The 24,663-nt window shown below is 52.2% G+C and overlaps 1 protein-coding gene across 1 annotated transcript; it reads right to left on the bottom strand.

Annotated features, from left to right (window-relative positions):
* Positions 1-1,164: 1,164 nt before the first annotated feature.
* Positions 1,165-24,593, bottom strand: OTUB2 (OTU deubiquitinase, ubiquitin aldehyde binding 2). Its single transcript, XM_010384528.2, has 6 exons — positions 24,388-24,593; positions 13,133-13,228; positions 11,571-11,689; positions 6,700-6,784; positions 5,958-6,152; positions 1,165-5,022 (listed from the first exon to the last, which is right to left on the bottom strand). The coding sequence occupies exons 1-6, from the start codon at positions 24,388-24,390 to the stop codon at positions 4,816-4,818; spliced, it is 705 nt and encodes a 234-aa protein (XP_010382830.1). The 5' UTR covers positions 24,391-24,593; the 3' UTR covers positions 1,165-4,815.
* Between the last annotated feature and the right edge of the window lie 70 nt (positions 24,594-24,663).

Raw genomic sequence — 24,663 nt, 5'->3', positions numbered from 1 at the left:
CCCTTGAAAAGACAGGAATAGTGTCAGGCCTCTGGCTGCCGCCAAGATTGGACAGTGTGGATGGAGCAAGAGGCTGGAATGTTCAAGAGGCACATGTTCCTGCTTTACCCAGAGCAGCACCCTAATAGCTCCTTAGCTCTCTCCCACACTCTTGGCTATTGTCTGAGCCACTGTGGGAGGTAGGCAGGGATGAGGTTGCTGTCTTCAGGCTTCCCTCACATCACAGAGTCAACAGTAACAGTCACAGGTCTGACGTGTGAAGCCCTCAGGATCTAGCCCCAGCCTTGTCTCCACTCCCCTCTGTGACAGAGCAGGCTCCTGCCCATGGTTCCATGCACCCCTTCTCTTGTCCTGAGCCTTTGTGCAGAATAGGCTTTTAAAACATCAGTCTGGATTGCCTTTTGGTCTTCTCCATCCCAGAGCACTGCTATGGGTCCTCTAGTCCTGAGCCTCCAAGTGGGGGCAGTGCTTCTCCTGGGGCTCCCTTAGTGTCCCATGCTTACCCTCTTCATAGCACTTGCCATGCTGTGTTCCCTTAGCTGAGCTCCTTGGGAGAAGAGGAACTTAAGGCTCGGTCAGCCTGGTATAAATGTGTGCCCAGAGAACTAGGGACTTCCCGGTGCTGCCCCAGCTTTGTCTGCATCAGTGTAGGTGAGTATCCACAACTTCCACAACCATGAGAGAAGCACAGATTTCTGCATTACTCTCTGGCTTCCAAACAGGTGGGCACAATACAATACAGCTGTTCAGTTCAAGGGGTGCTAGGGAATTGAAGAGGATACACAAATGGACCAAGATACCCCAAGATCTAAGTAGCTTGCCTCTCTTGCCTCATGGTTGGCACTTTTATCTAATTAGCATTTAGTCTTGAAGGTCCTGAGAAACAATTTTTTTTTTTTTTTTTTTTTGAGACAGGGTCTTGCTCTGTTGCCCAGGTTGGAGTGCAGTGGCATAGTCATAGCTCACTGCAACCTCACACTCCTGGGCCCAGCCAATCCTCCTGCCTCAGCCTCCCAAGTAGCTGGGACTACAGGCACATACCACCACACCTGGCTGAGATGGGGTCTCACTATGTTGCTTAGACTGGTCTCAAAACTCCTGCCCTCAAGTGATCCTGCCCTCCTGCCTCAGCCTCCCAAAGTGCTAGGATTACAGGTGTGAGCTACTGTGCCCATCTATAAGTCTTAATAGTGTTTTTTGTACTTGAGCATATAGACACCCAGTGATTGAGACTTGCCCAGCGCCACACAGCAGCCAAATGGCAGAGGTGGGATTAGTATCTTCCTTCTGGGCCCAGGACAAGTTCAGAAAACTACTTCAGTCTCAGAAGTGTTGCCAAGGAATGACCTCCCATCCCCCAGTGTCGCCAGTGACCTGGATAGGAGGGGAAAGTGCCCCTGTCTGTGCGGTCAGCTCCTGACTGACAGCTGTCAGAGAATGACAGGGAGACTCCATTTTCCAAATGATGCAGTGGAGGTCAGTGGGGTTAGGAAGCAGACTCAATATCCCCCAATAGTACCTGAGCCGTGGGAGTGAAGCCACTTGTCACAAGCCAAACATAGATCCCCTGATGACTGTCAGTATCCTGCCCTAGCCTTCTAACAGCAAATTATTTTCCTTTTTTTGGTGGACGAGCTAATAAGTAGACAGGCTTTAAAAGACAGGAGCAGCCTTCCAAGCAGTGCTACTCTCGCCTGGTAAGGTGAAGTCAATGGGCAGAGCTTCCTGAGTGTCCTGGATCTGCCATTAAACAAGGAATATCCCTCCCCAGCTAATCTACTCAACACACAAGCACCACGGAAAAGCAGAGTTCTTGGCTGCATGCCAGGAACCCAGTATTAAGCCAAGACAAAAGTAGTTATGGAAAGCATTTTAATGCTAGGAGAATGTTTTTACTTACTGCCCAGGGAAGCTGTAGGGCTTGGCCTACATCCCGCAGGGCCTGGGGTCCCTGAAAGTCACTGAGTCACAGCCCCCTCCCCACTCCCGTGTCTGCTCAGGGTGGCGATGCATTTGGCTCCTAGACTCTGTCTAATGGTTCCCCTGACACTCTTGCTTGGGAAGCCACAGTCACTGCCAGGGTGACATGCTTCCCCATCTGCAGTGCCCTGTGCTTCCTGTCAGGAAGGACAGGTTGGGGAACATCCCTTTGCAGAGCCCATACGATGAGTGTCAGGCATAATAGCTGTTTTCACACAAGGAATCTCATTCCATTTTAGCCAGTAATCCAGTGATACATAGGTATTGTTGCCATTTCACAAACTTTGGAATTGGGGTTCAGGGAGGTGAAGTTACTTGGCCAAGATCATACAGCTAGTAAGTGGCAATGCTGAGGTTTGAACCCTGGCATTCTGGCTTCAGAGATCTCATTTGCTTAAAATAGAAACCCAATCAAAAGCAGGGACTGTGCTCTTTCTGTTGCTAATTGTTCCCATTGATTTATAAAGTTTCCTTTGGAGAGAAAGTATCATAATAAACGTGGAGTTGTAAAAACAAGCTCTCAAAACAACTGTCCTTCCAGCTTTTGGTCTGGAGAGAGATGGCTCTGTGGGGTGAGGGTAGAGAATTATCTAGGAAGTGTGACTACCAGGGTGACTGGCTGCAAGGTAACATCAACAGATGACTAGATTTTAATAAGCTGCCAAAGCCTGCCACACCTTTTCATCCACTGTGTTTTCCCTTTGAGACAAAGATCTGAGAGGGAATGTGGGGGGAACAAGGGCAATGGTTCGGATTTGGCTGATGGTTTTTTGCAAAAAGGGGAAAAGCAGAGGGTAAGACCATGAAAGTAACTTGGCCTGCCTCTGCCAGAGCTTGAGTGTCCTGATTCTGAAGTGATAGAATAGATTCTTTCTTGGGAAGAGGGCCCCTGTGAGTTTCTGGGGGGCTCTGTGACATGGAAGCACAGCACAGGCAAGTCTCCCAGAGGGAATTTCTCCAGCCAGTCTGCCAAACAGCTCTGCTTCTGAGGTTACCACACAAGCCACAGATACAGAGACATAGCAGCCAGTGAGGCTTCTGCTGTGCTTGAGAGCCTAGCTGGAAGGCCCAGAGCCCACCTGACAGCCCCTCAGAACAGCCAAGGTGTCATCCAGGCCATGTGTGTGTCCGTTCACACCTTTCAGTTGGGAAACAGGGATCCTCTGGAGACTTGTCTGGCAAAGATGATGCTATTTACAAATCACGTCATGTGTTCCCCCACACTTCCAGTGTACTTCTCATAGACCAATGGTGGGGTACTGAACAAATTCAGAGGTGATGGTCAAATCTACATTCCTGTGAAAAAGTGACATAATGACTTAGCCAGAGCCTTTGGATCCAAACTCCAACTGCGGGCAGCATGGAAACCAGGGGCCCTGCTTGGAACTAAAATCCCCTGACATCTAAGAGTGCTATTGGCTTTTCACGAAGGCAGAATAGTGACACAAATCGGACATTTGTGTCAAGAGGACTCTGAGGAGTCTGCTACCCAGTCCTTGTGTAGTCAGGTTGTCAGCAGACTCACGCAGCAGCACCAATAGATTCCAATAAATCCCTGCAGAATGAAACCTGTGAGAAGGTGGCCTTCAATTAAGGAAGGACCCCAAAGGGCAATTCCACACCCTGCATTTTCCATTTCCTCCTACAGAGAAAGAGAGGTTGCTAGCAGCACCTCCGCCTAGCCGGGTGTGGGGTCCCCCCTGGTGCCGTCTCGCCGGCCAGCCCACGGATGGAATCTTGAAGGTCCTGAGGCAGCAAGGTGAGGGGCTTATTTAAGGGGCATAGCCAGGTGGCCGAATGAGGACGCTGCTGGCCGGAATTCCCAGGCAGTTTCCACCGTGGAAATCTCCCCACTGCCAACTTACATGGCTTGTCTGTTCTTTTCCACCTACCCTGTGACCAGTCCATAAAGAGAGCAGAAGCGGGAAAGGGAGAAAGCAGCCAGGGGCAGCTTGCAAAGCATCTGCTCTGCTCAGCTGGGTCCATGGCTGTGCATGCCGACACCTCTATCCGTGAAGTACCCAGACTCCACTTCTAGGATTTGCTGGGGATGATGGGACAGCTGCAGCTTCCTGATCCCAGACAGAAATATACAGATCTTGCTCCAAACCCTAGTCTTGTAAGCCTCTGTCCAGGTGGGGCTGACAGCAGAACCCTGAAGGGCTCGTCCACCAAAAATCAGGCAGTTCTGGCCCTGCGAGAGGTAGAGGCCCAACAATTTAAGCTCCTGCTAAAGGCTAAAGGCCCTTTTCTGGACTTTGGCAAAAAAAGAAAGTCTTTTTTTTCTCCGTAAGTTAGGGGTAGGAAATACATCCATCATGAATGTTTGAAACAGCCCTCACATTCAAATGGACCTCAACAGGCTATTTGCCAGAGCCCAGTCCAACAAATGACTGGACTGGACTCTGTAGGCCTGGTAAGTCACTTGCATTAAGACAGCTAACCTTGAGCTTTTCCTCCCCCACAGAGAGGCACTGCCCCTGGTAAAGAGAAACCAGAGGCCCCATTTTTCTACAATGCAATGTCAACATAGGCAGGACCCTCCTCCAGTTGAAGAAACAATTCCAGAGAGGGCAGGTGACCCACCCAGGCCTCACAGGGAACGGTCAGGGGCCTAGTTAGAAAGCATTTGATCCTCCATTAAAATAAATACTAAAAATATCACCAAGTTACCACAGTCCATAATGGGTAGGCCTCGTTCCAGGGGCTTTGCCCAAAAGGCTGCACATTTTCTTGCTACAGTCTTAAATCGCTTAAAAAATTGAAGAGCCGGAACGTTCCATTCAGAATGCAGTCCCATTAGGTAACAGGTTCCACTGCATGGCCTAAAATTAATCAATGTTTATCGGCTGCATAAAGGATGTTGTAGTGGGATGTTTTATAGAGCAGGTAAACGGAAGGGGTGGCAGCCTCAGGGAACACGTGGTGGTTCAGGGCGGTATCCATCTCGTCCACGTACTCCACCTGCAGGGCGATGCTCAGCGCCTGGGACAATGCCGTGATCTGGATGTGGTCACACTCCGTGGCCATGGGCTCCACTTCCTGCAGGGAGCCAAAATGAAAAGAAGCCAGCTTAGGAGGGAGGCCTGGCAGAGGACAAGTGAGTTCAACTCTGGCTCTCAGGGTCATGGTCACAGCCTCTGCTGGGACATCATCTTCACAACATCCTATGAGTTGGGTATGGACATTCTAATGTCACACAGGAAACAGCCTCACTGAGAGGCAGCACAGCTAGAAATCGCTACAATGGCAAGAATCGAACCTGGATCTTTTCCATTCTAGACCTTATTGTTACACCTGAGAGCAGGCTACTACTTTAGACGGATCTGGAAAGGGGGCAGAAATTTTTCAGGTTGGGCATCAAAGAATCTTAGAGATAAAAGGCACCCTGACATCCAGGGGTGCCTTTCAAGCTTAAGTGTTTACAGAGGCCAGGCTGGTGAGTGAGGGTGCCAGTCTGGATGCCGCAGAGACGATGGAAGAGGCAGAAGGCGGTGGCAAGCAGGCGTGTGTCCCACATAGAGAGGGCAGCTGCTGCTTAGTGCCTGCCGATACTGTCCTGCACGAGCAAGGGCCTGGGGGCTGGATCTTCTGATTTTCCAACAGAAATCCAAATATTCCTATGAAAAGTGCCCCTAATTTTCAAATATTGGCAATTCTTTCTGGTAAATACCACGCATCATAAACACGTCAAGCAAATGTAACTCTTGGACTATGACTGCGGTTTTGTAAACAGGCCAGTCCAAATCCCTTATTTTTCAGATGGGAAATCTCCAGGGAGGGAAGTGCCTTGCTTCAGGCCACACAGCTCAGGCAGCTCAGGTGAGACCTGTCTGCAGCTTGCTGACCTAGCTCTGTTTGAATTGCAAGGGCAGTCGTGACACCCAAGTCCCTTGGCTAGAGATGGGTGCTGAAGTCTGTGGCAGAGGGCCACAGGAGCAGAACCCGGGGCTGGCGCTGAGACCCCAAGCACCTACATGAGTGCAGAAGTCTTTGATGTCCATCTCCTCATCAATGAAGTGCCGGAAGAAGTCTGCTCGGTTTCTGATGAAGGCCGATGTGAGCAGGCGCAGGAACTGCACAATGTGGTCTGAGGCACTCTGGTCGTTGAACACCTTCAGCAGGCTGGACACTGAGCCGTCTTTCTCTACCAGTTCCACCACACTGTAAAACTGCGCCCGCGCGGCCCTCAGCTAGGGAGGCCAAGCAAGCCCCAGCCCTCCCTCTGCATTCTCCCTCCGCTCCCTCCCTTTGTGTGAAGCCCTCACGTGCATTTTCATTTGTAGATTCTCAGGTTGAGGTAGAAAATCAGTCTGAGATTCTGCCTAAGCTAAGTAACCCAGGGTTAGCAAGACTTTGTAGTTTGTACACTAGGCCAGAGGCACGTCTAGGGAGCAGGCAGTTGGGTCTCCCTGCCATGACTACCTGGGTTTGCATTCTCACATGCACACTCAGAGCGTCAAGCGTCAGAGTCCTCGATCCCGCCCCTTCACTAACTGGATAGGGAGGCACAAGGTGAGATGGAATAGGGTGAAGGACGTGCCTCCTCCCAAAGGGAGGGCAGGGCCCTGGGCTCCCTGTGCCCACACACCCCCACAGACAGGAAGCAATCCTGTCCCCCAGCCAGGAGAAGCAGAGCTGTGGGCTGTGCGGGGGCTCCAACCAGTGCCTGCTCCTGTCTGCTCTGCCAGTGTGGAAGGAGGGACTAGGTGAACTCACAGCATTGAAGAAGTTTCTGAACTTGTGCTCCTCAAAGCCAGCAGCCAGAAGGTCATTTGGGGTCTGCAGTACGCGTTCTTTGAACCTACAGGGGGGTAGACTGAGTGTTTACAGGAAACACAGCGAGTGTGCTGTGATTGTCAACTGTGCATCCCCGTCTCAACCCACTGCGCCCACCAACCTCATCTCTAGTCCCCGGGCCCTGGTGACTGAGCGGCATTGTGTGTGTGTGCATGGTGGAAAGACGATATGACAAGAGCGTGTGTGATTTTGCATCTTTTCCAACTCCCTGCTCAGTGACCTCATGAGGGCAGCTTGACTCAATCATGGTAATGTTGAATACTGACACCACAGCAATCGACTGACAACACACACCAGGCCTCCCGCACGCCCAAAGCCGGCTGTTAAGCATCTGCCAGCACCAAGTCACCCTTGGGGACCTGCTCCACAGGCCCTTGCTCTGTGCATGCTGGGTTGTTCCTCTCTGCACCCACTGCAGGCCCCCTGATGGCACAGCCCCTTTCTGGGACCTGTCCTGGTACCCTCAGGGGGCATGGCAAGAAACCCAGGCCTGGGCCTGGGCCTGGCCCTGGCTCCAGGACACTCCAAGTTTAGTGGCAGCAATGAGGTATGGAGGAAGGGCTGCCTCCCACAAGGACCAGGTGAGCGGCCCTGGGTGACTAGCTGGCAGGTGCAGAACACTAAGGCCACACCTAGTTCTCCAGCCCCTTACTTTCCCTAGGAACGGAGACGAGGCTCTGACAGGACCCCGGAGGCAGAAGGTTTCACAAGGGAATACAGAGGCCTGGGCCACCTAAGAAGTTGCTGTGCTCCGGAAAAGCCTAGTGCCTTGTAGGAGGACAGGGGCGGTGAGGAGGGAGAAGGTGGTGGGTGTGGACGGGAAGCCAGTCTCCTAACTCAGAAGCAGGAGTGTTTGCCTAGACCCCGCTTGCCCCTGGCTGGTCCTGGCATATCTAAGAGTCCTGCCTGGGCCAGGACTAGATTGTCCTGATTGCAGAGTGAAGTGCCTGGATTGGAGGGATGGATCCTGTGCTGACTTCTAGCCGCAGTCCCCTCCAGCCCTGTCAAGTCTCCCTGTGGCTTTTGGCCATAGGCTCCCCTTTGGCACAAGTGTGGATGGTGATGACGCCTTGACTGCAGGGGTGCTGAGGGCGAACGGAGGGCTGCCCGGGAGGATGAGGCCTCCACTGCGGTGGTACCTGCTACCTAGGTTTCCCCTCCGGGCCACGGCAAGGATCTGATGATGGTCAGTGCTGACTAATGCCTGCCGCTCAGGAGCCACCCTCATCAGCACCCCCTGTTCTGTCTTCAGCTGTGGCCTAGGTGGCCCATGGCCAGAGTACTAGAAGCAGCTCCAGGAAGCAGCTGCAGTCCTCCAGGGCCGCTCCAAGGGCCCGCACCCTTTTCGGGCCACTGTCCCTGCATGGCCATGAAGTGCACTGCTCTGCTCCCAGCTCTCCTGCCCCTACTCCCACCCCCAAACCTCTGCCTCATTCCACATTCATTCCTTGCCAGTGACTTATGGGCCCCTCTGTGCCAGGCACTGGGGACACAGAGATAAGCAGCACGCGGTCACAGGCCCTGTTAGAAGGCCAGGACATGTACCCCCGAGAGGCAAGCCAGGGATGTGGGGAAGGATGGCACTGGGGCTCGGCAGGGGGGCAAGTTCAGACAGCTGGGGCTGTACACAAGCCTGTGTGGGACCTCTGGCAAGTCATTGGACCTCTATGAGGCTCTGTTTGCTCATCTGTAAGATGGGGTAGTAACAGTGGCTGCCCTCAAAGGAAGCGCGTGTTCTCCAAGCCTCTGGCACACAGAAGTACTTTGCATACTTCTAGAGCAAGTATGCAAGATCCAGGGCTGGAACAAGCATACTGCTGCAACACGCTTGCTCCAGCCCTGCAGCAGCACTGAGCAGAGAACAAGTGTCTGCCTGTGTGGCTCTGGGCTCACTGCACACAGGGAGACAGCAGGTTGTGGAGGATGCATGACGCGGACGATAAGAGCTAGCACAGAACATCCCAGTCAGTGTTCCAAGTACTCACGAGTCAATCACTTAATGTCCATGACAGGGCTATGGCCACTGCTCAGCTGGGGAAAGGAGCTATAGGGGAGTGAGTGAAGCAACCTGCCTGGGGCCCGAGGAACCCACAGCCAGGTCAGAGGCAGGGCTACCTAGGCCAAGGCAGCGTCAGGTGGCATGTCATGCCTGCAAGCTCTGGTGTATGTAGGATAAGTGGGTCCTTGTGCCTAGACCTCAGGGTGGGCAGGCAATGGGGTAGGAGGGGCAGGGGCCTGGTGTGGAGGGCCTTGGTGTCAGGAGTTTCCACTGCTCCTAGAGGTTGGGGGCATATTTCAAGCCTGTGAGTGACATGGTCTCAGTTTTTGTGTAAGAAGATGAAGGCTGAGGAGGGAGGACTGCCTGAGCCCAACAGTTCAAGGCCAGCCTAGGCAACATAGCAAGACCCATCTCTTAAGAAAAAATAAAGAGAGAAAGAAAATTTTTAAAAAAAGAAAGAGAAAATGCTGGTGGTCTCATGCAGCCTTGTGGTTTGACTTACCACCTGTGTGCCCCGGCTTGCCTGCTGAAAGCCAGCCTCATACCTCCAGTGCCCACCAGACACCCCCACTCTATGACTCCTGGACATTTCAGACAGCATCGCAAACCACAGCTCCTGATCTTCCTCAGCCCTCCCTTGCAGCAAACGGCTTCTCCATCCTGCTAATTCTCAGGCCAAATCCCTGGGAGCCATCCTTGACTCTGCCATGTCCAACATGTGAGTCAGGCACAAATCCTGTCTTTGCCACCTCCACAGGTGTCTAGACCTGCCCACTTCTTGCCATGCCCACTGCATCCACCTGCTCACACCACGGCCATCTACGGCCATCTCCTCTCTGGATCTCTCGCCAACCACATCTCCCTGGCTGTGTCTCCGCCCCCATCTATCCTGCACACAGCAGTCAGCAGGGCAAGTCCCCGTGCTGCGCAATCCTTTGGCTGGCTCCCGTGTCCTTCAGGCTGAAAGCCAAGGTCCTTAGAAAGGCCTGAGGTGCTATGTGCCCTGCCGCCCTTACCTCTCCAACCCTACTTGAAACAGACAACGCCAGACCTTGCACTCCTCAGCCTCCTTCCTGCTTGATTTTTCCCACAATACTTATCAACATCTGACACCTCAAACGTGATACTCATGTACCGTCCATCTTCTCCCATTAGGACGCAAGCCCCACAAGGCAGGGATTTTTGTCTCTCTTGTTCACTGCAGTATCCCCACAGCCTAGAGCAGGGTCTGAGCATGGCATGCGTGTGTGCTGACGAGCAGGGAGACAGGACGGAGGAAAGGTGAACAGAGCACGTGGGCTGGTGCAGAGAGAGATGCAGGCATCGGGCTTGGCCAGCATCACCCACTGAGTCCTCACAGTAGCATCCTGAAGTGTGTTATAATGTCCACCTTCCACAGGCATGAAAACTGAGGACCAGAGAGATCAGGTCACTTGCCCAAGGTTGCACAGCAAGTAAGCAAGAGAGTGAGGTCTGACCTGAGAGCCCAGGGCTGCTGCGTGGCACAATTCCAGGGCACATGGGTCATGGGGAATTGAAGTTGGGGTCATGATCCCTGCACTGTGCTGCACTGGTTCCCACAGGGCTCTGAGAAAGTTGGGGAGGGGAATGGCTTGGGATAGCTGGCTCTGCATCCAAGGGGTTCTGCCGGTCTGTCACTGGGGAAACAGTCTGAACGGTTCAGCCTAGGAACAGATGGCCCAGCTTCTGCCCTCTTTGAGATCATCTGTATTTTGAACAGGAGATGATGGCCTGAACCTAGTAGTTCTCAACCAGATAGGGTCGACTTTTCTTCCGCCAAAAGGAGATTCTTGGCAGTGTCTGGAGGCAGTTTTGATTGTCATGACTTGGGGAAGGGGTTACTACTAGTATCTCGTGGGTAGGGGCCAGGGATGCTGCTAATAAGCCTACAATGCATAGGACAGCCCTCACCATGAGCATGATCTGGCCCACATCAGTCATGCCGCTGGTGAGAAACCTGCCTTAGCCGAAGACCCACTGCCCCCCGTACTGTTTCCAGAGGGCATTTGGGTGCGGGTCTCAGATGAGGAGGGCCCATGGCCCTCACCAAAGCCTCTAAGGGCTCTGAGACCCCCAAAAGTTAAGAGCCAGGTGGGTCTCTTAGCTCCTTGCTCCTCAAAGCGTGGTCTGAGGCCCAGCGGCATCAGCACCTCCTGGGAGGCGTGACAAAAGCAGTCCCAGCTCTGCCCTGCTCCCACTGAACAGGAATTTGGGTCCTAGCCAGGTCTCAGGGGTTTGTTTGTCTTTGCTTTTTTTTTTCTTGCTATGGACTAGAGAACCAGGGGCCTTGTCCAAATGTTCAGGTATGAGAAGCCCTGAACTAGCCGAGATGATAGGGGCAGCTCTGGACACAGACCTTCTCCAGCATGACCTCAGGGCCAGGCCCAGAGAGCTGAATGTCTGGGTCACACACACTCCAAACCAAGGTCAACAGGAATTATGCTGAACACTGGGGCAAAGCTGCTTTTTGTTTGTGTTTTCTTTTTTCAGACCGGGTCACGAAGTACCTGCTGCACACGATTTACCTGGGCTGACCCAGGCCTGTGGTGGAAGCAGAGGCTGGAAAGCATCTGGGAGGCATCTTGGCTGCCCCCAACTGCACCACAGCAGGTGGCTGCACTCCCCCAACATCAGACGCCTCTGCCATGCAGCCCTCCAGCTCCCTCTCTGGGTTAACCAGCCCTGAGTGTAACAAAAACCTCCAAGAGACTTGGGGCTGACCTAGCACAGAGAACATAGCCTTGAGAGCCCAGGGGACCCCGGCACTCACTTGAAGATCTCCCTGCTCTTCCCCAGCAGGGACTCCAGGTAGGAATAGCCCAAGGCCCTGTAGAAGCAGTTCCCATCCCCTTTGGTCTTGCGGATGGCGGTGAACCTTTTGCTGAGTTCCTGCGGGGGACAGAAAGAAATGTGGGCATTTGCACCAATAACGGCTCTGTGTGGTTTGGGTGCTGGGACTAGCCAGGTGCCCCCCATCTCTCCCAGGAAACGCCTGCTCCCTCCCTTCAGGCTGCTATCCCCTCAGCCTCCCACGCTCGTTCATCCCCCTGATATAAAAATACACTGCATTGTCCTGTGTGTCCGTCCCTGCCCCCAGGCACTGTGAGGACAGAAGGAGTGCCCGGCTGGGTGCCACAGGGCAGTGGCATTGCACTGGCTTTTGGAAGTTGGGGAAGCCTTCCTGGGGGAGCAGCACAGAGAATCGGGAGCTGGCAGAAGTAGGGGGTGGGGGGTTGCATGTGTGAGCAGGGGCGGGAGGGGTAGGCTCCAGCTCCACTCCTAGCAATAAGTAGGTGTCCCTCTGAACTGGCCTGGAATCCCCTTTCCTGCCTCATGGGACTATAAGCAGCATTTTGACAGCAGAGGATGGTTTTCAAGGGGTCTGGGAGTTCCTGTTCCCCCCATAGCCATGAGAAGGCTCAGAGCTGACTTGGGCCCACCTGAGGCCAGCTGGCAGTGGGGAGGCCACTCTCTGGAGCCCCAGGCTCTTCTCCCAGGAGGGCTCCGGGGGACACAAAAGTCAGCAGGCTGCAGAGCCCAGCTCCTGTCCTGGAAGTGCCCCTGCAGTGGCGTTCGGATCACATGATGCCCACACCACTACCCCTGGCTGCTGATGGACATCTGACCCAAGCTGGACCCATCAGAGTCTCTGACGATAAGTAACGGGGTCCAGCAATGGTGCTGCGTGTCTGAGAGGAACTCAAAGGGAAGGGCCTGTGGGGCCAGTACCAGAACAAGCCTGTCCTGCAGCGAGAGGAAGTCCTGCAGAGTACAGAGAGCAGCCGGGGCCTGCTGCCAGAGGGACAGAGTGGGTACCCAGCTCCTCCGGCCACCCACGGGTGGCTGCTCCGTGAGCGATCCCTGCAGCCTTCCCACAAATCCCTTTAGCCTCACTGGAGTACACTTTCCCTCCAAGAGGTCTCCTGGCACAGCAGTTACGAATGTGGCTTGAGACTCGGCTGCCTGGGTTTAAATCCCAGCTTGGCCACTCATGAGCTAAATGGCCACAATTTAATTGCCTCAGTTTCCTCAGCTGTAAAATAGGCGTAATAAAAGTACCTCACAGAATTGTAATGAAGTCTCAGTGAGTAAATAAAACATTAGGATAGTGCTAAACTTTTAAACAAAAAATCCTTTTTTTGTTTTTTTGTTTGGAATGAAAGGACGTATTGCTAAGGCAAATGTCCAGCATCGAAATATCCTAGGAATCCTTTCATTTGCCCAGAAACCTGGCCCAAACTATTGGCCTTCAAAGACGCCCATTCAAAGAGGCTATAATCCCAACTCCAGCCTGTTTATTTTAGGATGCTTTCTCCCTGCCCTCTGCCTCACCTCGATTTTCCTCCGGTAAATCCTGTTTTCAGGATGGTCCCGAAGAATGGATAGAATGTCACATTTTTCTGATATTAGGTTGAAAGATGTTTCACTCTGAAAGATAGGGAAGGAAGAAATGCTGTGACAATTTCAAAAGCAACGGATGGGACTCCGCGAGCTGGTGGCCTCTGAACTGCCAGTTACAGACAACAATGAATGGGATCTTCCTACCTTCTCATGCTGGGAGTATGTTACCAGCATCCTAGATTGCCTGTTGGGATCGCCACATTTCCAGGACAGGTATCGTCAGGGTCAGGGCCATCGTGAAGAGATAGCCCTGGTTATAAGGAAACTCATCTTGTTATTGAAGCCTGATTCATTTCACAGAACGTGTACCTCGAACCTAATGAGCCTTCATGCTTGAGGATAAGGCCCTTTGTCTCCTTCCGTCCCTCCTCTCTCATTCATGCATTCATTCATTCATTCTTTTATTCATCCAACAATTCCTGAACATCCACATGCCCAGCACTGTGTCACATGCGGGAAATACAGAAGGAGGGACGTCTAGCACTCCCACCCACAAGGCTCATAGTCTACAGAGAAGAACAATCAAGATAGGGGGTGATAAGGTCACCAGAAGAGGCCGCACTGTGTGGCACTGGTACATGGAGATGCCAGGAAAGGTATCAAGAGATTGAGCTCAGGGAGCACAGGGCGGGAGGGCATCTTCATGCACCACCTAGCGGAGAAAGTTTATACTACAACCCAGCTCTAGGGTCTAGGTCAATTCCAACCCAGAAAGACAAGCCTCCTACAGGCAGGGTCTCTCCAGGCCTGAGAAGAAATTGGCGGGCGGGGAGGAGGCAACTACAAAAGGACGCTTCTGGGTGAAGGAAACTGCAGGAGACACCTCGTTCTAGCAGCCAACTCCCCGTGGGCCTGGTCTCCGCCTTGTGCTATCTTGTCAGCAGGGCTCAAACAAGCGAGAGATGCATCTCTAGCCTCCAACCCACCCAAAGCCGCTTTGATTGTAGCATGAACATACTCCGAGAGAAATGGTGTTAAAGCCACTTAGTTTATAGCTTAAAATAAGTGAGGCTGGCTGCTGCACACAACCAGAGGAGACCATTTTTATGCAATAGAGTACTGTGGATGGTCACTGTTCATTGGGATTTTTGTAAATAGAAATCTAGTTTTCCATCCATTTATCACCATCATTGTTGATATGCAGTTGTAACTGGCCTTTTTCATGTCACATTGGCCACAGTGGCCTTCCCTGGTAGCCTCTCAGCCTCATCACTGACTAGATAATGATCTCAACCCAATACCATCCTGCTCAGAGAGGAGCCCTCTGATGCTACAAACCCCTTTCTTCACCTGAAGAAATATATCTGGATTTTTGATGATTAGCTTTTTCCAAAGCTCAGCACACAGAAGCAGAAAGCTGGACCATGAGATTAGATAATGAGGCCTAAATGACTTTTGTTGCTCCTGTCTCCACATGGGACAGACTGCAAACTTCCATCTGGCCCCGATCCTGCATCCAGTATCAGGTCAGGGGAGAAGCTGGGACTGGGCAGGGGTGTTTTTAGGGGGCCTGGGTGACAGCTTGTCATACTGTCTGCCATCTTCCATTCACCAAGGGCCTGGCACAGAGAAGGGGGTGAGATACTTTTCAAACAAATGAATAAAAGCTACCTCCTCCATGAAGCCTCCCTGATCTCCTCACCTCATCTGAGTCAGTCCTGGGCTCTCCCTTGAACTTACACTTTATTCCGTTTCTCCCTTTCTGGTGGCACCAAACATGATCTCCCCCAAACATGGGATTCAGGGCAACTTCCCAGAAGAAAGCTTAAAAATAGAGGATGAATTCATTGTCCTAAAGAACTGGATGGGCTGGGCGCGGTGGCTCATGCCTGTAATCCCAGCACTTTGGGAGGCCGAGGTGGGTGGGTCACGAGATCAGGAGTTCAAGACCAGCTTGGCTAAGATGGCAAAACCTCATGTCTACTAAAAATACAAAAAAAATTAGCTAGGCATGGTGGCACGTGCCTGTAATCCCAGCTATTCAGGAGGCTGAGGTAGAGAATTTCTGAAACCTGGGAGGCAGAGGTTGCAGTGAGGCAAGATCGCACTACTGCACTCCAGCCTGGGCGACAGAGCAAGACTGTCTTAAAAAAAAAAAAGAACTGGATGAAGAATGCTTCCAAAAGTGGAAACAGGGCATGCAAACACTTGGGGGGTGGGAAAAAGGAATTCTGGATTTTGCTTCTAGAAGCTTCCATGCTGTACCCACCCTTCTTTGCTAAATTAATCCAGCCCCGGATTCCTTCCTTCCTTCTGCCCTGACATCATAGTGCGAGCTGGCAAAGCAACAGGAAAACTATCAGAAGGAATCAGATAACACTTGGGGGCAGGTGCCGAGGGCCTCTGTCTTATCAGCTGTGACCCGTTTCCTCCCCACTAATGGAATCCCACAACACGATGAAAAATGACTGGGTAAGTCACAACAATCCTACCTCTTTCCCATTTTCCTAGCCTCCCTTGCAGCTATGGGCACTCAGGTAGCTGGGGTTGGCCAGCTGGACCCATGGAAAGTCTGCTGGGGACTTCTGGGGAAGTTTTTGGTTTTGGATAAAAGGAACAGAGATGGGAGTGTTTTACTTCTTCCCGCCGTTAGTGCAGATGCAATGTCTACAGCAGCCACCCTGCGAGTGTGAGGCTGAAAGTCAACACATGGAAGATGATCTGGCGATCTGCTACCCTAGGCCCAAGAGGTATGAGGTGATAACAGGTGCCATTATTGTGCACATACTATGTGCTAGGCTTGGGGGGAGAGGCTGACATGTCCCCATTATCTCACTGAATCCTCACAACTACCTCCTGAGATGGGTATTATGCCCATTCTACTGACAAGGTCAGGTGCCCTGTGCTAAGAAGCAATTTTAGGCAGATCTATCTGACTGAAGCCCATGGAAATTCTACCATGCCAAACTGCTAGGCAGGCAGAACGCAGAGGTCTTGAGGGATCAAGGCTGCTAAACACAAAGGGACATTCCACGCAGGGCAGCCCAGGGCCTTCTTATCAATAGGCCAGGTCCTGACCTCCTGCCCCTGAGGCCTCCCCCAGGAAAGTTCTACATCCAGCTCCTGATCCTGGGGACTCAGTGTCCACAACAGCGTTTTCAAGCCCAAAATATGCTCATCACAGGTAGAACAGGACACGATTTACAGGCAATATCCAGACACGGCGGTAAAATACATCGGTGATATCTGGAAGGAAAGTGATTTGCCTTTCCACTTCCTTCAAGCCTTCTAATCGCGTCAAGGAGAAAGACAGCCTCTAGCATACCTTGAACTCCTTTCTACTTTGCTAGTCTCTCTTCTCAAGATTGGGCAGGCTTCTGACTCGGAGTTTAAAATCATTCCATTTTCATTTGTGTTTTTTCTTTTAACTTAAACCAAGCCAGATTTATTGACTTCAAAGGCAAATTTATAAAACGTTAACATGTTTTGGTCTATTCTAAATCATGAAAGATTGACATTACTAGCATAATAACAATTGCTAGTTGTACAATTAATTTGGCACTCATACTGCATGCTAATACAGCAAATATAGGATTCTGTATGTTTCAGAACGAAAGCTCTCTCTCTGCTGCCTTGCGTGGATGGTAGGAGGACAAACAGGTAATACTGAAAAGCAAGCGCACCTGCTCTGCAGTCACACACACTCTGACTTCATTCCAAAGTCCCATTATTTATCTAACAATTTGTTTATACTATATAAAACTCTTGTTGTTTTTACAGACAGCTGACTTAAAATGATGGCTTGGATCTTTTTAAATCATAGATCAAACAGTAGAACTATATTTAATACTGCTGGTGCTTGGACTGCCCAAAACCAAAACCAAAATGGCAGAAGGAGGACACAAAATCAGCTACATTTCCTCTGCAGTGTCTGAGAAGGTAATCAACAGAGGAGTGGAATGGATTTAAGGAATTAATCTTCAACATGCAGAGATAAGTACTTCAATGCAGAAAATTGCCATCAACAGTTAAAATGAGGAGGCCTGGCGCGGTAGCTCACACCTGTAATCCCAGCACTTGGGGAGGCCAAGGCAGACAGGTCACGAGGTCGGGAGATTGAGACCATCCTGGCTAACACGGTGAAACCCCGTCTCTACTAAAAATACAAAAAATTAGCCGGGCATGGTGGTGGGTGCCTGTAGTCCCAGCTACTTGGGAGGCTAAGGCAGGAGAATGGCGTGAACCCAGGAGGCGGAGCTTGCAGTGAGCCGAGATCATGCCACTGCACTCCAGGCTGGGTGACACAGCGATACTCCATTTCAAAACAAACAAACAAACAAACAAACAAACAAGCAGTTAAAATGAGGAATATTTAAAGGTGGATTAGGAACGAGGGTGGCACCTATGCCAGGAAAGTCAAGTTAGGTTTCCACTTGCTCTATTAACATAAACTTTGCATTTTTGACAAATCTACTTAAGCTCTTTAAAAGAGCCAAGTTAAGGGAAAATATTACATAGGGCCGGGTGCGGTGGCTCACGTCTGTAATCCCAGCACTTTGGGTGGTCGAGGCAGGCGGATCACAAGGTCAGCAGTTCAAGATCATCCTGGCCAAAATGGTGAAACCCCGTTTCTACTAAAAATACAAAAATGAGCCAGGCGTGGTGGTGGGCACCTGTAGTCCCAGCTACTCGGGAGGCTGAGGTAGGAAAATCACTTGAACCCAGACGGCAGAGGTTGCAGTGAACCGTGACCGGACCACTGCACTCCAGCCTGGGCGACAGACTTCATCTCAAAAAAAAAGAAAAGAAAATACTACATAGCAGTTCGGAGCTCTCTCAGCTCCTAAGAGCTGAGCTCACCGTACCTTCAGGACATGCTGTAGAAACCAGCCTCAGGAAGGTATTTTTTCAGGTTTTGGTCCCCTTCATCCCTGATCCCTATTTCCATTCCTCCATCCCCCCATGCCTCTATAGGTAGTTTCTATGGGATGTCTTTCTAGATATATTTGTTTTTTATTATGATTATGGTAAAACATACATACCCTAAACTTCATTATTTTTATCCATTTTTAAGTACACAGTTCACTGGCATTAAGTACATTCACACAAGAGTGCAACCATCGCCACCATCCATCCCCAGAACTTTCAATCTTCCCAAACTGAAACTCCCATACCCATTTTTTTTCTTCCATGTACTTATGATGAATCTCTACTCATTAAACACTAACTCCTCATCCCCTTGCCCCCAGTCTCTGGCGACCACCTTTCTGCTTTTCTGTCTTTAATGAATTTGACTACTCTAGGTACCTCGTATAAATGAAATGCATCTGCCTTTTAAAAAATACAGACTTGTAAGTATGCGTGCATTTTAAGTTTGCATAATATTAGTCTACAGATATTCTGGAGATTTTTTTCCCTTTACTCCACACTATTTAAGAGCTACCCCTGCTTACAAATGTCTCACGGGTGGGCTACCTCCATCTGCAGGTGCAGGTGATGGAACCTTGGGCTAGCTCCAGGGCCCCAGGGGTCCCAGATGTGCTTATTGGGGGACCTGGGGACAAGTGGATTCTCACTTTGGCCCTTTGAGTCCCCACCTGGCACCTCCAGAATGATCCAACTCCGCCCAAGTTGGTCCCCTGCCACTCCACACTGGCAGGGCCCTGGCCACACCCCTGGCAAGACCAGAGACTCAAGCTCCTGGGAGAACCCCAGGCACACCCTCGATTTACTAGCCCATAAATCAGGCATGAGGCTTGACCTGGCTGGCTCTCATTTGTAATTGCTTTTTAAACCATGGCTGAAAATTTCCAGGATGTTATGGAGAAAGAACAGGCCACATCTTGACAATGTCCTGTCAGACCTAATTAGGCCACCTAAAAGGACTTTAGCCCTTTAATTGCTGGTTTGCGAGTAGATGCTAATTAATTAAGTCAGATAGCACTGCAGCTTGGAAACAGATTTAGCAGCTTGCGTGGAGGAATATATTTCAAAGTGAGAAAAGGATGTTTTTTAATCACTGCTTTCCCCCAGTAACCCTGGGAACTAGCAGAAAGCGCTAGGATGTGGGCTTGGTGTTCAGACTGGCTTTGAGTCTTTGGTGGGAGACGGCACTACATCTGTCTGCTGGTCCTTCCTCCTACATCCCTGGAACACTGGCTGAGATGAAAGAGCCAGGGTATAAATTCCCACCATGATGCTGGAGAGCTTGCCCTTGATACCCCATCCCTAATCCATGGACCAAGCCCTACCTCCAAATTTAGGGAAAGTACAAGTCCCCACTTTCCTCTGGTTTTCCCTCCCAAGCCTCTGTATATACCTGAAACCTGCCCACATAACCCAAAGACTCCTCAAGCAGCCCGCAGCCATGGGCCCAGCACTGTGGACTGCTCCAGGGGCTGGAGGAAATGTCCCTTCAGAGGTGTACTCAGGGGTATGATATATGACATATATATGCATGCAGTGCTCAACGTTGTTGTTTTTTGTTTTTGAGATGGGATCTCACTGTGTTGCCCAGGCTGGTCTCAAACTCCTGGACTCAAGCAATCCTCCCACCTTGGCCTCCCAAAATGCTGGGATTACAGGCATGAGCGCCTGGCCTCAGAGGTTTTATATTGATGAGGTAAGCGATGACAAATGTTTGGAAGCCATGGATTTGGGGGCAGCCAAGTGCCCTGAGTTTCCTGTGGCTGCTGTAACAAACGAGCACAAATGTAGTGTCTCAAAACAACACAAATGTATGATCTGACAGTGCTGGAGGTCACGAATCCGAAAGGAGTGTTGCTGGCCTAAAGCAAGACAGCGACAGAGCTGCGTTCCTTCTATGGGCTCCAGGGCAGAATCTGTTTTCTTCAGTTTCTAGAGGCTCCCAGGTTTCCTGGCTACGTACCCGCCCCCCTCCCCCCACATTACCCTGCCTTGCTCTCATAAGGACACTAGTGATTATGTCATTGCACCTACCTGGATAACTCAGGATCCTTAACTGAGCCCCATCTGCCAAGCCCCTCTCGCCACGGTAACATAGTCACAGGTGTGGGGATTAGGACGTGGACATCATTGGGGCCATTGCTCAGCCTTCTACATCTCCTTTCTCTGCTGCTCCACTAAGAAAACTGACAAGACCCTGCAATGAGGCTTCACCCACTGGGTCAGTTCTTGGTTGGCTTTGCAGAGACTCTGACCTGGGCCCTGGCCTTCCCTCTTAGAATATGCCTGAACTCATGCAGCATCCTCCCAACAGACCCTCACAGCTTCCTCTCTGGTCCTGACCTCTCCCTAGAGCTCTGACTCCACAGCTACTCGCCACTCAGAAGTCTGAGAACATTACTGAATTAGCATGTCCCTGACTGCTCTCCTGCCCACCTCACCCCCCACCCCCCACAGGCTTCTCCAGCTCCCCAGAATGCCCCTCCATCCAGGCAGAGCTCACGCTGAGACCCAGAAGTGCTTCTCCACTCCTCTCTCCTCGACCTCCCCATTGGTCCAAGGTGCCATCATCTCCCCCCAGGGAGGCTGCACCAACATCTGCCCAAGGACCTCCTGGCTTCCACTCCTGCCCCCATCCCAGCCCATTCTCTACAAGCAGCCAATACAAGCTGCTTAGCCAGCAAGGTCATGCCCTTCCTCCACGCCCTCCAATGGACTCCCTCACTTAGGCCAAGACTCAATCTTTTGACAACGACCTCCCAGATCTGACCCCATGTGGCCCTCTCTGTGTTCCTTCACAAGACACACTCATTCTTACCTCAGGGCCTTTGCACGGCCGCTCCTTCGACCTGGATTCTTCCTCTGCCTTTCCCAAGATGCAGGTGGAGTCACCTCCTCAGAAAGGCCTTCCCATGCCCCTCCCCATCCCTCTCACCTTTATTTCTTCAGGGCATGATCTAATAGGCTCGCCTGTTTACCCGCGTGCTGCATGGCTGCCTCCACTGGAATGCCAATTCCATGAGCACAGGGATTTTTTCTGCCTGTCAATGCTGGCTTCTCAGTGCCTGGCACACAGCCATGTTCCAGAAATGTATACTGAGTGTTATGGGTTGAACTGTGTCCCCCCACCAAAATTCATATGTTGAATTCCTAATCCTTGGTACCTTAGAATGGGATCTTATTTGGAAATAGGGTCATTGCAGATGTCATTAGCTGAGATGAGGTCATGCTGGAGTAGGGTGGGCCTCTAATCCAATACAACTGGTATCCTTATAAAAAGAGGCAATTAGGACAGACCCGCATACAGGAAGCACACCACATGAAGATCAGAGTTCTGCAACCAAAAGCCAAGGAGCTACCAGAAGCTTGGAGGGAGGCCTGGAACAGAGCCTTCCCTAGCGCCTTCAGAGGGAGCATGGCCCTGCTGACACCTTGATCTTCAGCTTCCAGCCTCCAGCACTGTAAGAATCCATTTCTGTTGCTCTACACCACAGTTTGTGGTACTTTGTAATGGCAGCCCGGGAAGCCCACACACTGCATGAATGAATAGACAGATGCATGCATGGGACTAGCCAGGCTCTGACTCCAGCCTGGCTACCTCCAACCCTGTATCCACTTCATTGTCGGAGAGATCGTCCAAGTCAACCATCTCTTACTTGTCAAAAATACGTTATGGTTTCCCCCTTATTGGTGGAATAAAACCCAAACCCCACAGCACAGCAAGTGAGGCCCTGCACAGAACATCCTGACCTCACTGAATTTTCCAGACTCAATTTCCCTGCCTCCCTCAATCTCCTTGCATCTTCAGAGGCTGTTTACCTTTCCCCATTCTTGACCATGCTTCAAAGCCTGATAGCCCACTGTCCCCCCGCACCCGCCAAAAGGAATGTACCCTTCCCAAATCCTTCTTGAACACTCATATACATCCTTCAACTCAGCTCAAAAGACCTCCCCCAGCTCAAAAGACCTCCTCTGCAGAACCTTCCAACATCCCCACTCCCTCAGAGCATATTGACCTCTCACTGTGTTCCCAAAGTCCTTAGGCCTCTTAGGCCATGACCTGTAGCTCAGACACTGCTTGTATCCAGCTGTCTTGGCCAGCAGGCAGTGAGGTCCTAGAGCAGGTGGGCACCTTGTCTTTCTCATTAGTGTCACAGTGCCCAGCACAGGCCTGACAAAGGCGCCCAGTGGGGACCTGTTTGACAAATAACAGAACAAAGCACAATAGGACCCTGTGGTTTTCCTGCTTATGTCTGACTCATTCATTCGCCAAACATGAAATGCACCTTGAGTGCACGAGACCCCTCGCTATTTGCAGTCCCTGCCAGAAGCCTGGTCCTTGTCTCACCCCTACCTTCCCAAGGGGCTTTGTGTCTTCCACGGGAGGCCCTTCCTCAAGCTTAGCCCAGTGATGTAGAAACAGGAAAGCAAAGAAGATGCTGTATTTTCCAAGGATATTCCTTCTGTCACACACACACACTCACCACCATCCACACAATGCAGATTCAACATAAAAACCCACCATGCAGTATAGGGCCCAGTATGGTCCCCACACGCAGTAGGTGCTCAATAAATGCCACGTGAAGGGAAGGGAACAGACAGACCCTGCACTGCCTCCACCCCTGTGATTCCCAGACAGACATCCTATTTTAGTGGGTTAACCACTTCATCCATCACCAAGGCACTCAAGCCCCCAGTGAGGGGTGAGGGCTTTGGACCCCACCTGCCCTCTAACTTCCAGTCTCCTGAGTTAGGGCAGATAGGGGGCAGAGTGAGTGGCCTCACTGCATGGCACAAAGAGCAGCTACCGCCTCTGCTGTGCTCTCAGCTGCCGAGTGGTGGCCAGGGGGCATGCCAGCCTCCAGCTCCCGGGTGGCTAAGCCCATCATTACCCCAGCTCCATCACTCCCTGGTGGGTGATGCAGAAACACCTAGGCTGCCTTCCAGGAGCAGCTCAACCAGGTAAACCCTTGGGCACCAAGTGGAAGCAGGAAGCTGGTGCTTCCAGATGCCCCAGAGGCCCCCAGCTACGCCCCAAGCTGGCTTGGCAAGGACAGTCCCAGCTCGCGTGCCCTGGCTGCCTATGCCACACCCAGATCATGCCAGGCCATGACCAGGCTTTGACCCATGCCCCAGCCTGGCAGCATCCTGCTGCAGTGACCCATTTTCCTGCCCAGTCATAGGAGAGAGGAGGCTAAGCTTGAAGAACCAGGCATCTGTGCACACCCATTTCCAGGACTCTGCTGTCACAGGAAAAGCTCCAGCTAATCATCTCACATGGTTCTCACAGCAGCCCATTACACAGACGTGCAAAACGATGCTGAGGGGGAGAGTGGACCAACCAAAGCCTCTTTGCTTTCCAAGAGGTGGAAGTGAGACTTGAACCTGGGGCTGTGTGGCCCCGACACAAGCCACTCAGCCCTCACTCCACAGGCTCCCCCCCCCCCCGCTCAGGGTTGAAGGGTCTTAGGCAGCCATCCCACCCAGTCCCCTGCAGGATGCCTGACCCCACAGCAACCTGGAAGGTGAGCTGATGTAACACAAAGAGCACTGAACTGAGAGTCCAGAGGCCTGGGTTCAAGTACCAGGACCACCACTATCAGTACAAGCCCTTCCCTGTCTGGCCTCAGTTTCCCCACCTGCCCAAGCCCAGGGTTAGCCTGGCTCAGAGGGTCTCTGGGCCCCGTTCTGCGCAGACAGGACTCTCCATCAGGGATTCCTGAGTATTTTCTTTTCCCCGACCCCTAACTCATGTGCCTCACAACTTGAGGCAGCCTCTCCACGTGGGTCCTGACTCCAAAAATGAAGACGGACTAGTCGCCCGCAGGGACAGACGACCTGGTCCCCCGTGCAACTCCTAGATCCCCTCGTGGGGTTGGGGCAGGGGCCAGGAGTGGGGTGGTCTTTGACGGCTGAGCCCTCGGGTGGGTGGGGCCGTGGACTGCTGACTGGGGGGCTACTTAACAAAGAGGAGGCGACCCGTAGCGCTGCAGCCTCCCTGTTCCTGCTTCCGTCGAGGGCGCCCACCCAGCGCCGTCGAGGCGGCGCCCGGGGCCAACCGGGGCGGACATGCTGGGGGCGGGGACTCGGGGCCGAGCTGGACCTCCTCAGCTGCACGTCCACGGGGGACAGCGGGGCGCGACCTGGCCCCCAGTATCCGTCCGGACTCCGTATTTCAGGGGTTCGGAACGCGGCGGGGGCGGTCTGGGGGCTGAGCCTCCCGTCCGACCCCCGTCCCGCGGGTGCACCCGCTCCGACAGCGACCCCGCCCACCGCGCCCCCTGCCCGCTCCCCCTTCGCGATCCCCCACGATCACTGACCATAGTGACCGGAGCCGCCAGGCCAGGTCCCGCCCCAGCGAGGAGCGATCCGGTGCAGGAGTGCCGCGGGAGGCGCGGGCGGGCTCCGCCGCTGGTTCGGTGGCGGGGACCTGGAGGGCGTGGGGGCGGCGGAGAATACACCCGACCGCTCCGCAAACCAAAGGTTAGACTTCCACTGTGTCCCAGGAAGACACACGCCCCGCGATTGACGTCTCAGCCGGGCAATCAGGAGCCGGGATGCAGGACGTCATAGAAAGTGGGTGGGACTTCACGCGC

This window comes from Rhinopithecus roxellana, chromosome 5, assembly GCF_007565055.1.
Source record: "Rhinopithecus roxellana isolate Shanxi Qingling chromosome 5, ASM756505v1, whole genome shotgun sequence".
Lineage (NCBI taxonomy): Eukaryota > Metazoa > Chordata > Mammalia > Primates > Cercopithecidae > Rhinopithecus > Rhinopithecus roxellana.
The sequence above is the reverse complement of the archived record's forward strand: the minus strand, read 5'-3'. Positions and strand labels throughout refer to the sequence as shown.

What these genes read in the sequence shown, in the direction of transcription:
- OTUB2 (XM_010384528.2), bottom strand. An exon ending in TTTACCGGAGGAAAATCGAG is followed by an intron (nt 11,690 to 13,132) that starts GTGAGGCAGAGG and finishes TGTCCCCCGCAG; the next exon opens with GAACTCAGCAAAAGGTTCAC. An exon ending in AAGAGCAGGGAGATCTTCAA is followed by an intron (nt 6,785 to 11,570) that starts GTGAGTGCCGGG and finishes ACCCCCCTGTAG; the next exon opens with GTTCAAAGAACGCGTACTGC.